This window comes from Pelophylax lessonae (assembly GCF_965119305.1).
Source record: "Pelophylax lessonae genome assembly, chromosome: 4".
NCBI lineage: Eukaryota > Metazoa > Chordata > Amphibia > Anura > Ranidae > Pelophylax > Pelophylax lessonae.
The window spans coordinates 106,308,031-106,321,659 of NC_138771.1; the positions used below are offsets into that span (position 1 = coordinate 106,308,031).

Genomic DNA, 13,629 nt, shown 5'->3' on the forward strand with positions numbered 1-13,629 from the left:
TGGCTGATTTTCGATTTACATAGTTAGTCAGGTTGAAAAAACACAAGTCCATCCGGTTCAACCAAAAAAAAAAACAGTATTGAAAACCCAACCATACAATCCCATATACACAATCCTATACCCGCTGTTGATCCAGAGGAAGGCGAAAATAAATCCCAGCAAAGCATGATCTAATTTGCTACAGCAGGGGAAAAAAATTCCTTCCTGATCCCCTGAGAGGCACTCGGATGTTCCCTGGATCAACTTTACCTAAAAAAAATGTTAGTACCCATTTATATTATGTACACTTAGGAAAGAATCCAGGCCTTTTTTAAAGCAATCCAGTGAGCTAGCCAGAACCACCTCTGGAGGGAGTCTATTCCACATTTTCCCAGCTCTTACGGTGAAGAAACCTTTCCGTATTTGGAGACGAAATCTGTTTTCCTCTAGACGTAAAGAGTGCCCCCTTGTCTTCTGTGTTGACATTAAAGTGAACAACTCAACACCAAGTTCACTATTTGGACCCCTTATGTATTTATACATGTTGATCATATCCCCCCTTAATCTCCTCTTCTCAAGAGAGAATAAATTCAGTTCCTCTAATCTTTCCTCATACCTGAGGTCCTCCATGCCTCTTATCAGTATGGTTGCCCTTCTCTGCACTTTCTCTGGTTCCTTGATATCCTTTTTAAGAACTGGTGCCCAAAACTGAACTGCATATTCCAGATGAGGTCCTACTAATGATTTGTACAGGGGCAAAATGATATCTCTCTCTCTGGAGTCCATGCCTCTCTTAATAAAAGAAAGGACTTTGCTTGCTTTGGAAACTGTAGCTTGGCATTGCATGCTATTATTACGCTTATGATCTACCAGAACACCCAGATCCTTCTCCGCTTTGGATTCCCCCAGTTGCACTGCCCCCTAGTATGTATGATGCATGCATATTCTTAGCCCCCAAGTGCATAACTTTACATTTACCAACATTAAACCTCATTTGCCACATAGTTGTCCAATGAAACAGTGTATTGAGATCAGCTTGTAAGTTGGAGACATCCTGTAAGGACGTTATTCCACTGCAAAGCTTGGTGTCATCTGCAAAGACTGAAATGCTATTTTTAATCCCAGACCCTATATCATTTATAAAGATATTAAAAAGTAAGGGTCCCAACACTGAACCTTGGGGTACACCACTGATAACCTTAGACCATTCAGAGTAAGAATCATTAACCACTACTCTCTGAATTCTGTCTTTAAGCCAATTTTCTATCCAATTACAAACCGATCTTTCCAAGCCAGTAGACTTTACCTTACACATTAGCCATGTGTGGGGAACTGTGTCAAACGCTTTTGCAAAATCCAAGTATACTACGTCCACAGCCACCCCTCTGTCGAAGGTTTTACTTACCTCCTCATAAAAAGAAATCAGGTTTGTTTGACAACTTCTGTCTTTCACGAATCCATGCTGTCTGTTGCTCAATTCGCACTGGATCCGCACCAAAAAGGTGCAGGAGCTTTTCTGTCCAAATTGGAATCACATCCGATTCCACAGTTGGCACTGCATTCTGTGAACTGATTTGAGGATGTCAATAACTATATTGTATATAATAACCAACTGAGTCAAATCTAGAGCTCTGTAATTAGCAAAGCTCACACTCCATGCTAATTGGAAAGCTCAAGCTTTGACTAAGTAGAAAGTGTGTTGGACCTCTGCAGAGTGACTGCTGATTCCCCACAGAGAGCTGAGAGGGAACAGTCTTTTTTACTCTGGCTAGGGACACTTTCAAAAGAAAACTAACTGTAAGACTTTGCATAGCTTTTGTTTTGATGCACCTAGAATGTATTTAGCTAGTTTATGTGTTTTAGGCCGGGTTAACACATATGCGACTGCAGGTTAGTGCCTGAGGTCCGGTGCATCCCCCTTCACCAGTTCAGGTGCAAATCAGGTCAGAATTTTTGCATGAATTTGCACGTGAATCAGACCCAATAATGCATAGGACCCTTTTTGAATGTGACAGCGGCTGCTCGGACCTGTGTGAACCACCTCTATTGAGAGCCGGTCACACTCGCTTGTCATGCAAATTGGATGCTGGGAAACTCACATCCAATTTGCATAAGTGTAAACCAAATTTGCATAAGTGTAAACTTAATAGAGGTGGTTCACAGAGGTTCGAGCAGCCGCTGTCCGCATTCAAAAAGGGTCCTGTGCATTCTTGGGTCTGATTCAGGTGCGAATTCAGGCAAAAATTCTGACCTGATTTGCACCTGAACTGGTGAAGAGGGATGCACCGGACCCCAAGCACTAACCTGCAGTCACATATGTGTCACAAGCACTTTAGCATTTGAGAGCATATGTTTACTTACCACAGCTGCTCCTACTGAGGAAAATTCTCAAAACATGGCCAGGTACAGGACTGAAATGAAGAAACTCTCTCTTAGGGCTCATTCACACTAGCTCCAAAGAGCGATCCAGGTTCAGATCACTCTTCGGATCAAACATATGCATGACATGCGGTTGCAGGGCACCTACAGAGTGGCCCCATTCACTTGAACTGTTTGCATTCAGCGGGCACTACTACCACCAAAAGTGACAAGGGGTACACTGGTGGCTGCTGCCTCTGCAGCTATAGGCGGTAGTTGTTGAGGGGAGGTAAAAGTGCTGTTCAACTGCTGGTTTTTATCCACCCCCCTTCCCAACCACTAGTGTGGATGAGCCCTTAAAGTAGAAATATTGCCTCCCAATTTAATAAAAAATGTCTGCACTTAGAGATTGTGTACATGTGTGGCTATTATTGCTCCTCCTCTGAAAAGTGATCTGCAGTGTATCTCTTTAGAGAGGCAATTGACAGATGGTTTGGAGGCAATATGCCGCCTCCTCACCTCCTATGTTAACCAATGAAAACCTGCCGCACTGCAACCATGTACACTGCTCGCAGTTGCAGCATTCACTTGAATTTGGTAATGTTGAAAGCGACCTGTAGTATTAATTTTGCAGTGCCACAGCTGTGGCAGTGTATACTATCATGGCTGCTAACCAATTTAACGTGCAGCTTGTTGGTCAGACTGTAACTAAACCATTTGTTTTTACCAACTGTCTGTGTAAAAAAGGCTTTGTAATTTTCTTTTAGTCCCCCTGCAAATACCTGTTGAGCTTGCCAGTAAAATCCACCTAATGCCCTTATACTGTGATGGTGCGGCAACAATGCTGCACTGCTCCCTAATTCAGAGCAGAGTTGTCAATTCCAAGTAGGCTCTGCACTGGGGTGAAAAAATGGGATATGGGGCATGATTATTGGTATTGTCTCTGTTGATTCACAAATATGTAGCTTGTCAATCAGCACCAGGACACCCCTAGCCTTGCATACTGCTTGCATTGCCTCTGTTGTTGACATCCTCCCACTGTAGAGTGCAGTGTCTGGGAGGGAAATCACGTGAGACATAAATGAAGGCAGATTTGTATCAGTAGGATAGGGAAGGAAGAGTTTTGTTTACTTTATAAAGCTTGTGTCTCACATAAAGTGCCATGCCACTTATGAGGCCTATTGAGCCAGCTGCCTCAGATGGCACTTTGAGGAGTGGCACTGAGATGCAAAAATGGCTGCCTCGGGCAGCACCTGACCCCTGTGTGGCCATGATCACATAGTAAATGTCTTTTGTGCTTGCATAGACTCTCTTACACGAGCCTATAGCCCCTGCTCACATCGTCGCAATTCGACATGCGATTTGGCATGTCAAATTGTATGCCAAATTGCAGCCTATTGCCGGCAACGGCGCGGTGCCACTTGGTGCGACGCCAACCTTGCGGCACAGCAACGATTTCCAAACGTAGTTCCTGCACTGCATTTGGCGACTTTGGAGGTGATTTCATTAGACATCTGTGCATGAACCCATATAGATATCTTTCAAATCATCCCCAAACTTGCACTGAAATGCTTGTTTGAAATCATGCGAGTTCAGCTAAACTCGCACTATTACAAACCCGCGTTCAATGTGAACGAGGGCTTAGCTGCACTTTAAATTTCACAGATGGCTTCCCATGTGACACAGTTTTTTCTTTCTGCATGACTTACTGTGTCCATATAACATGGTTACTGCCCTATATGCCAATGTCACAAGTACCCAGTCACTTCAATTTCCTATTCTCTGACAGAATAGAAATGGGATATATATGAGTGTAAATGACTCCTAGAAAATTCAGGAGAACTGACAGGTCTGTAAAAGAAAGACATGACCTTTAAAACACCAAGCAATGACTTTCCCAAACCAATTTCTAATGAATAAGTAAATTCACCAGCAAGCAAATGTATTAAACATGTTTTATTAAAAGGTATATTTCCATTAGAAAGTGGCTGAAAGTATATGCAATATAAGCAAATCATTTTTACATGATAAAAAATTTGCATTAGCCCTAACCATAGAAACTGTTCCTTAAGAAAATTAAAACTGGACAAATGTGAAGCATGCAAAACGCACACTTCTTGATCGTATTAAATATAGATATGAGTAATCTCAATGCTAAAGTTATTTTTTTTTTTCAATTCAAAGCACAGTCACAGTTGTCAGAGATACGGTACGTTCTTGTAAGGTTTTATTCTATTTCTGACAGTGTTCCAGTATTAATATAGCCCAACAGTACAGATACACTTCACTTTTCAGTATGGTATTGTAAATGTCTATTCATATTGCAATTAATGTGTAAGTTAAAGTTACACTAGTCTCAAACATGTTTCCAGTTCAGCTGTATCTAGGGCAATACATATACAATGAATATAGTATTAAATTGCAGCTGTAAAATTTATACCAAATTGTTGTTTTGTGACTGAATCCCAGCATGTTCACCTTCATATTTTCAAAGCTAAAGGCTAGAGCTGTTAAGGCCATGCCAAAAATATGTTGTTTAAGTGCCAGGGATGTTCTCATATCTTCTAATACAAAGCAACGCTTCAATGTTGTTGCACTGCAAATTTTTCAGCATAACCAGAAAGGTGGATTGTAGTAATAAGAGAAATTGAATGTGGACAGAGGATCGCAAAATAGTAATGTTCTTCATGTTGGGGATATACAAATCAAGACACATTAATTAAAGCAAGCCATAGATGACTCAGTTTTCTTTCTTTCCACCACTAGGGAAAGGAGAGACAATTACTGGATTCCCCCATCAACAGGGGAATCCATCATGCAGTGGTATTGTATTCTGTCAACGGGGGGGGGGGGGGGGCATGGGGAGCCTTACCAGCCGGCAGCATACAATGATTACTGCTGTCACATGCAGAAAAATGTGACAGGCTGATTGTACTCAAGTCGATCAATGGACTGGCTGAACCGGACGAATTTTGATCCATGAATAGCTGGCTTAAAGCGGAGTTCCGGCTCCCCCTCCACCCCCTCCAAAAATTAAAAGTCAGCAGCTACACATACTGTAGCTGCTGACTTTTAATATTAGGACACTTACCTGTCCTGGAGTCCAGCGATGTTGGCACCGCAGCCAATGTTTCCATCGGCTGTCAGGTACTGCCGCTGCCATTGCCGGTAAGGGAACCCGGCAGTGAAGCCCTGTGGCTTCACGGGCGGGTCCCTACTGCGCATGTGCAAAGCGCGCTGTGCATTCCTATTGGTTGGGCAGTGGAGGAGGGGGCCACATTTCTGAGGGACGGCGACACGGCGTACCTGTCAAAAACAGGTATCCATTCCCCCCTCCCCCCTGAAAGGTGCCAAATGTGGCACCGGAGGGGGGGAGGAAACAAAAGAGTGGAAGTTCAACTTTTGGGTGGAACTCCGCTTTAACATCTCAAACAGAATGTAGAACAACTCCTAGGAATTATTTCCTGTTTACTGTCCTTTAAAGTTCATATGCTGTATAGGCATGTGTTCGGTTTGGTTCCTTTGTATATAACAAGGAAGGGCTTTTTTTCTGTTTTCTTATTTTTTTCTTAATATTGTCTTATCATATCAACACGTACTGTTGGATGTGTATTTGTGAATCACATGCTTGGGGTTTAAATGGAAACAAAGAATGAATTGTGTTTATTTTGCTGGTCTGGAAATTCCTTTTTCTAACAAAAATTAAAGGAATAAAAAAAAAAAAAAAAAGAATAAAGAAGAATTAGAACCCACTCAGGTTTTCATTGCAGTCTCTTCCCCCACCAGATAGATTTGCCCTATTTCTCTGTCCTGGTGACCATTGAAAGTGATGGGAAAATCCAAGCTATTAGAGTTGTATCCGAACAAAAGGTGAGGGTAACTTTTTCTATGGGGCAACTGTTTACAAGGGATATTTCCCTGATTTGGAGATTTTTGTTGCATCTACAGGACAAGAATTTAAAAGAGATGTATGGCTTTTTTGTCCCGGTTTATACTCACCTAGGTGGATGCAGCATTGGACTGTCAGTCAGGACCATCAGTCAGTGATGATTTGGGGAGCCATGTCATCTGCTGGTGTTGGTCCACTGAGTTTTATCAAGTTCGAGTCAGCGCAGCCCTCTACCAGGAAATTCTAGAGCACTTTGTACTTCCTTCTGCTGAATAGCACCTGCCCACACTGCCAAACATACCAATACCTGGTTTAATGATCATGGTGTGCTTGATTGGCCAGCAAAACTTGCCTGACCTAAACCCCATAGAGAATCTGTGGGTTATTGTCAAGAGGAAGATGAGAGACACCAAACCCAACAATGCAGATGAGCTGAAAGCCACTATCAAAGAAACCTGGGCTTCCAAAACACCTCAGCAGTGCCACAGGATGATTGCCTCCATGCCACGTTACATTGATGCAGTAATTCATGCAAAAGGAGCCCCCAAGTATTAAGTGCATACTATACTGTACATAGTCAACATCTCTCTATCAAAAATCCTTTTTTTCTTATTGGTCTTATGTAATATTCTAATTTTCTTAAATACTGAATTTTGGGTTTTCACTAGCTGTAAGCCATAATCATTAAAATAAATAAATAAATGCTTGAAATTTATCACTCTGCATGTAACACATCTATGTAAAATACATGAATTTCACTTTTTGAATTGAATTACTGAAATAAATTAACTTTTTGATAATATTCTAATTTTAGGAGAAGCACCTGCATAAAATTCATAATAAACTGATGGTAATTACATAATTTTTATACTGAGGTACAAATCTTAATGACAAGTGTAGGGGGAGGTGCAGTTATCATTTTTGATACCGCCACTAACTGAATGACTTCCCATTCACTGGCTTGTTTTACATTGCAAACAAGCTGACGGAGAAACTAGGTGACATAAATTACCATATAAGGTGTATGACCTCAGCCTATGTAATTTGCGAATGCAGTCCGGCAAGAGAGGATCGTCACCAAAGGTTGTCTTATTTGTGTCGGCAGGTCATCGTATCATTATGGCTGACGATGGATCTACACAACTAGACAACATGATCGATGTTGGAGATGTTGGATTTACATGGTCTGACTTTATTTTCTAAAAGATTTTTGGTAATGATGTGTGTTTACTTACATTGTAATTTTTTTGTTGTAAATGACTAACAAGTGGTACTATGTGCTCCTTACATATTAATAAAGAAGGGGGTTGGGGGGCAGATATCTGGGCACCCCCTTATTCTAAAGAGGATTGTTGTTGCATGGGTTGCAATGTCTAGCAGGACATCGCTTATCGAGATTGACATTGGATCTACATAGCTTGAAGATGTGATTTATGTTGGATTTACATTATGGGACTTTTTTTTATTAAATAAAGGACTTTGTCCTTCATTTTTAATTTTTTTTTGTAAATCAGTATCTAGGGATAAAAAATATCCCTTACTCTTTCACATAGAGGAAAAATTAGATATCTTAACAGATCGCCACATTCACCAAATCAGAGATGTGGGGATGAGGCTCTTGTACTCTGCCAAAGTATCCTCCCAATGTTTAGGGCCTGGAATGGTTCTGGAGGGGGGAGGCATGTGCTTCCCTCCACCTTTTCTGGCCAGCCAGGCTGTATGGTTAGATATTAGAATAACTCACAAAAGAATTTTGGAGGGAAATCCTGCGTCATTAATTTTTGTTTTTTTGCCCGGGGTCATCCTCCAAAGTCATACCAATTCCTTATCAAGGATAAGGTTTCAGTGTGATGTTTGGGGGGGGGGGGGGGGTGACACAATTTTTTACAAACAAAATAAAGCCAGCTAGGAAGTGTCATTTAGTGGCACCCCTACATCAGTGCCCAGATACCCATGCCATTTTTAATGAAAGCTTGTAAATTGTTATTAAAAAAGGCTTGCTGTTTTTTTCAATTGTTTAGCAAATGCCCAGAGAACCAAACTTCGCTTGGTTCCCTCGTCACTGGTGAAAATTAGGGAAAAGACAACATTTTAAGTTGTCAGAAGAGCATAAATAAAGGGAAAAAATTAAATAGGGACACTTGTTCTTGTGATGGCGGGATCTCCTTCACCTTTGGAGATATTTCCTCTCACGTCCTCTTGTGTCTAAGAACAGGACATGAAAGAAAATCTTCCTAATGAGACACAGTTACAAAAAAACAAAGCCAACGGTGATTTTAACCACCCCCCCCCCCCCCCTTTGCCAACAATGAAAAGAAAAGGTTTGAGCCCTAGATATATTATAATAAACAAGGCATTTTGCAAAGGGGGTACATGTGTTATGCTGGCAATACATGCTTTGAATTTCTCTCATTCTGCCCACTACAGGGCCATCCACAGCTCAATTGTTTGCCAATTCAGCAGGAATCAGATGAAACTCAAGCAGTGCATAGCCAGCTTTAACAATGCTAAATAACACTAATCTATATTACAGCTGTAAGACACTTTAAATGCTAAATTAAGATAACCAATTCTGTTCTAAATTGAATTAAACAATCAGTGCAAATTATGTTTATGTCTTGTCTTAGCACAATTAAATAATAAGCTAAAGAACCCTCTTGGATAATTATATAGACATTTACAAAGATCCTGCATAAAATGTTCATGACATAGATTTTTGGATAAAAGGTTCATTTTGATCACATAGCAAGGCACTGGAGGTTTTTTAACTCTTGACAAAATCAGTAGAATAATTTTTTTTCTGCAAAAAAAAGTGTGAATAATGGATGCAGTGACTGTTTTAGAGGATCACTCATTACTGCCAAGGTAAAATATTAATATTATAAGCTACTTTGTCAAATTCTAAATACTTCTAGAATACTCAGAACACCATTCAGCGTGAGGTTATTTGCTAGCTTACCCAATGATTTGAAAAAGCATTGATGGATCTCTTTAGAAAATGAAAAAAAAGGAAAATGTTTTTGTTCTGAAAATAAGATCTGACTGGGGAAACAACAGGGGTGAAAAAAGCTAAGCATTTTTGAATAATTGCTTCATTACCTTGAAAGCCATTCTTTATATTTTGGAGAAAATGTGTAAGGAAAGCAATCAGTTTGTCCTCAGCTCATCATGATTTTCTTCACTACATTATGTCACCAGATTTATAGTGAACAGCTTTTCAGCCCTTATTGCCAAGGAAGATTTATAGCTTTATTTAAGAGTCCAGCTATGGGATTTTTGCAATCTCTAATCAATTTTTCTTTTTCCATAAATGTCCAAGAGAATTCAAAATAAAAAATAATGAACTATTAAGTAGCAACACATTGGTCAGGTAGGGATGTGTTAGACCTTCCTGCTAATAATCATCCCATCAAAGAACTAATCCTGGATACTAAATGACCATAATGGAAGATAAAACCACATAAAGACTGAAATGGTGCATATACTGTATGTGATTCTCTTCTGGTCATTTCCATTGGTCTGTACAATATTCACTCTTCGTGCAGTTTCTTCCATTGCTTTCAATAAGATATAACAATAAAACTGTTGTAGGTAGACAGGTTAAAGTGATTGTAAATGTAAATCATTTTGTATAACAAGCATGTCATAATTACCTTGCACAGAGCAGCCCCGATCCTCCTCTCCTCAGGTCCCCCATTGGTGCTCCTGGCTTTCCGAGCCACTTGCTGTGGGGACACTTGTGCGTGTTTGATCCCAAGCCACACACTGTGCATCCACTGACACACACAGTGTGGCTCAGCCCTGCCCCCTCTCTCTCCTCAAAGGCTTTGATTGACAGCATCAGGAGCCAATGGCTTTTGCTTTTGCATCTGAGTCCTGTGAGGAGGAAGAGAAAGAGCAGAGCTGCTACTCTCCGGCATGACCCTGAATTAAGATCAGGATCAGGTAAGTACAGTATACAAGGGGAAAGGGAGGCTGAAGGGAACTGGTGACAGAAGGTTTTTTACCTTAATGCATAAAATGCATTAAGGTAAAAAACCTTCTGCCTTTAGGACCACTTTGGTCATTCACTGTGTAACCATTCCATATTTTACATTTTTGTGAATAACTATTTGAATTCAGAATAGAAGTCTGATGATCAAGGTGTTGATGAGGTTAGTCAGATACTCACAAAGGCAAAACAAACACTCTAATTCTCTGCATACTTCTATCACTCTGAGCATATGCAAATGCTTTATGTTACAAGGCCAGACAAAGAAAAATCAGTAGCTTCTAAATTAACAAAATCAGCCTCCCAATTGCTCAGCTTTAGTGTTTTTTCATGTCGCAAACTGTTCATAGAAAATCAAAGTTGCCCAATCACAGAACAAAGTATTGCATTTTAACCCTATCCTGCCCAGGGGTCATTTAAGCTGCAACGTAGATCAGAGATATTGCATTTTTGTGAAATAAGTCAGCTGATTTTTATAAATTATTGAATTTCTGTTCTTATACAGGGGTCTAGAGATAAGGCTCCTTTTAGCAGGAAGTACAAGAGTTTTTGTATCCTGTACCAGGACAAAGCCCAATACCTTGGCACCAGCAATCTGGGCTGAGGTCTTGGCCAAACTCTAGATATTATACACAGCCCTGTGCTGAAAGTAGTGTCTGAGTATTCAGAGTTTACTAAGGGCCTTGCTGGAAGTAAACTAGAAAGAGATTAGATCTGCTGTGGCATTTAGTTCTGCACCTGAGTATGCTGTGATGGGATTGTGAGCTTCTGCCTGGACACCAGGACTCCCCTCTGCAATGTGTGCCCTGTATGGATTCAACACTGTGGCTGGCCCTCCAGGACCTACCCCTCTGCCTAAATTTACCCAAGAGCACTGGATTTTAACAAATCTTAAGGTCTAAAATGTGCAGTTTATCATGTGTGCAAAAATGGAAAAATGGCTCCGGAACTGAAGTGGTTAAGGAAATGTCTACTATTTATCTTCAGAACCTATTGGGGTGTACTTTCTAAAGGGAAATAGACTGTGCACATTTCAAGTGCAGTTGCACTAATTTTCCTTAGTAAATGTAAATGTGGTAAAGCCTCACTTTGTAAAGAATATCCAATTAGGTGCCAGGAAGAACAAAAAAAAAAGTGTGCACACAATTGGATGATGCAAATCAATAGAGCATTACCACATTTACTAAGCTCTGGAGAAAATGAGTGCAACTGCATTTGCAAAGTGCACAGTATTTGCTTTTCATAAATCTGCCCCATTGTTGCATATTGTCATTACACTTCCCAGAACGTATACTGTATATCATAATTTAAACCCACTTTAGCTGCTCTCGAATTGTGTCTGTCCAGCTTTTTCATCTTACATAATGCTCTCTAGGCTTTATTTCTTACTTCAATGTTTTGTGCCACTTGTAACTATACTTGTCTGTTACACAAGTAGAATGTTGCTCCTTGATGTAGAATTAAAAAAAGCTAATATCTTGTACTTACATAAACATCCAGTATTTCATTGGTTGGTCCTTCAGCTAAAAAAGATTCACCCGCTGTGCTTGATATTTCATTTGGTCGCTTATAAGTGAACATTGTTCCACCACCTTCATATTTTCCAGGTCTGTCAATTGCCCAGTTTCCATTGATGATTGATCTACCCGATCGACTTCGGAGGGCTAGCAGAAAAATATAGAAAATGTTTCAAAGATAAATTGTATTACTTTGAACTTCAAAGCTGCTTTATTGCTTTATATCATGAAAAAAAAAATCCTTATTAGACATGACCTGCTGTTGCTGAAAATGTCATCACGCTTGTACATTAAAATAAGAAATAATAAAACCACAATACAACCACAAAGCGAAATCAGTAAAGATGAAAATGATAAAAGTATTATGAAATTCATTTAGGTTTGTTGGTGGCCTTTGAGACTCTTGGAAGTGTTATGCATGTCACTAGAAAGATTGTGTGGCATTCATCTTTAGCAACGTTCTTACCAGCCTTTGATAAGTCCTCCGCAAAATGAAAAAAAAAAAAAAATACATATTTTAAAATATGACGTACTATGCTGAGAACAAATTGAACTTTTATATAACTTTTACAATTGGCATGCATACTAAACTTTGATCCCATGAGTGTATTACATATACACATTTCCTATATTGCATACTGTATTTTACTGCAAACATTCATCAGTACCTGCTAAAATAAAAAGTCAAGGGTACACAAAGAGTGCTATATTTTGAGGTAGTCAGCCTTCATTGGTTTACTTGCATTAAGAGATATGAAAAGTAATTGCTACCGTTGTTCAGATTAACTATGAAGAAAGCAAAGCTTACATCTATACTAATTAAATATGCATGTCGGCATCTACCAATACTTCAGATTTACTGATTGAATATGCATGTCGGCATCTACCAATACATCAGATTTACTGATTAAATATGCATGTCGGCATCTACCAATACATCAGATTTTGAGGTTACTGGCCCGCATGTCCCCACTGCATGACTGAGTGTTACCTGGCATTATATGTCTGATTACCTGGACTTGGAAGGACCAATCATATACGCCCACTTGGTTACACATAAACCCACTGCCATGGTCACCCTTTTGGTGACTTCAGATGGGGACAGTAAAAAGACATTGCAGGTTAAAATCACATTAATCCCCTACTAACACCTACCTAAATGTGACCGGATCTCACAGTGGCCACATGATCATGAGCCCTTCCTGCTGTCTCTCAGACACAAGCCGTGAGTGAGCGCTAGTGATGGCAGCTCTAGCAGTATGCTGGAAGTGTGAAGTGAGGGCACTCTCATAAATACATATGTGCAGCAGCTGGGCACTAAAGCCCACTTTTTTTGTTGTTATATATATATATATATGCAAGAGTTTGAAGTGTATGTAAACTTAACAATTAGAGCCAGTTCAAACTACTCTGTCTTGGGACACGACTTGTGTGCCCTCAAGTCGCCCCAAGTCTCTTGTCATCACAAATTCAATGTAAATGAATGAGAGCAGTCTTAATATGCACTACTGAAGTCGCTCCGATTTCAGAAAAGGTTCCTGTACTACTTCAAGGCGACCTCTATCCGACTTGTGCACATAGACTTCAATGGGAGTCGCCTCGAAGTCGGATCCTTATCTATTTTCAAGCGACTTGTTATCAGACTTTCCAGGAAGAAGAAAAAGATTAGCCAGGGATTCCCCACAGACAAAGTCACCTATCATTTAAGTCTCTTCAAAGTAGTGCACAAGTCTCTTCCAAGTCTCTAAACAAGTCTCTTCAAAGGCACGCTAAAAAGTCGCTCCTTCATGGGGCGACTTTCTGGTCGCGGTAGTGTGAACCGGCTATTAACGTATCTTATCTGGCCCATTTTTGTTTGTTTAATATACCATTGAAGGATTTAGCTATATGTTCTT

General features: G+C 40.1%; 1 protein-coding gene across 2 annotated transcripts in view; it reads right to left on the reverse strand.

Annotated features, from left to right (window-relative positions):
• Positions 1–13,629, reverse strand: part of THSD4 (thrombospondin type 1 domain containing 4) — a 997,759-nt gene that overhangs the window by 75,772 nt on the left and 908,358 nt on the right. For both annotated transcript variants that reach the window (XM_082253070.1, XM_082253071.1), the window contains one exon: positions 11,706–11,881. In XM_082253070.1, coding sequence (XP_082109196.1) covers positions 11,706–11,881 — 176 coding nt within the window. The remainder of the gene's footprint in view (positions 1–11,705; positions 11,882–13,629) is intronic.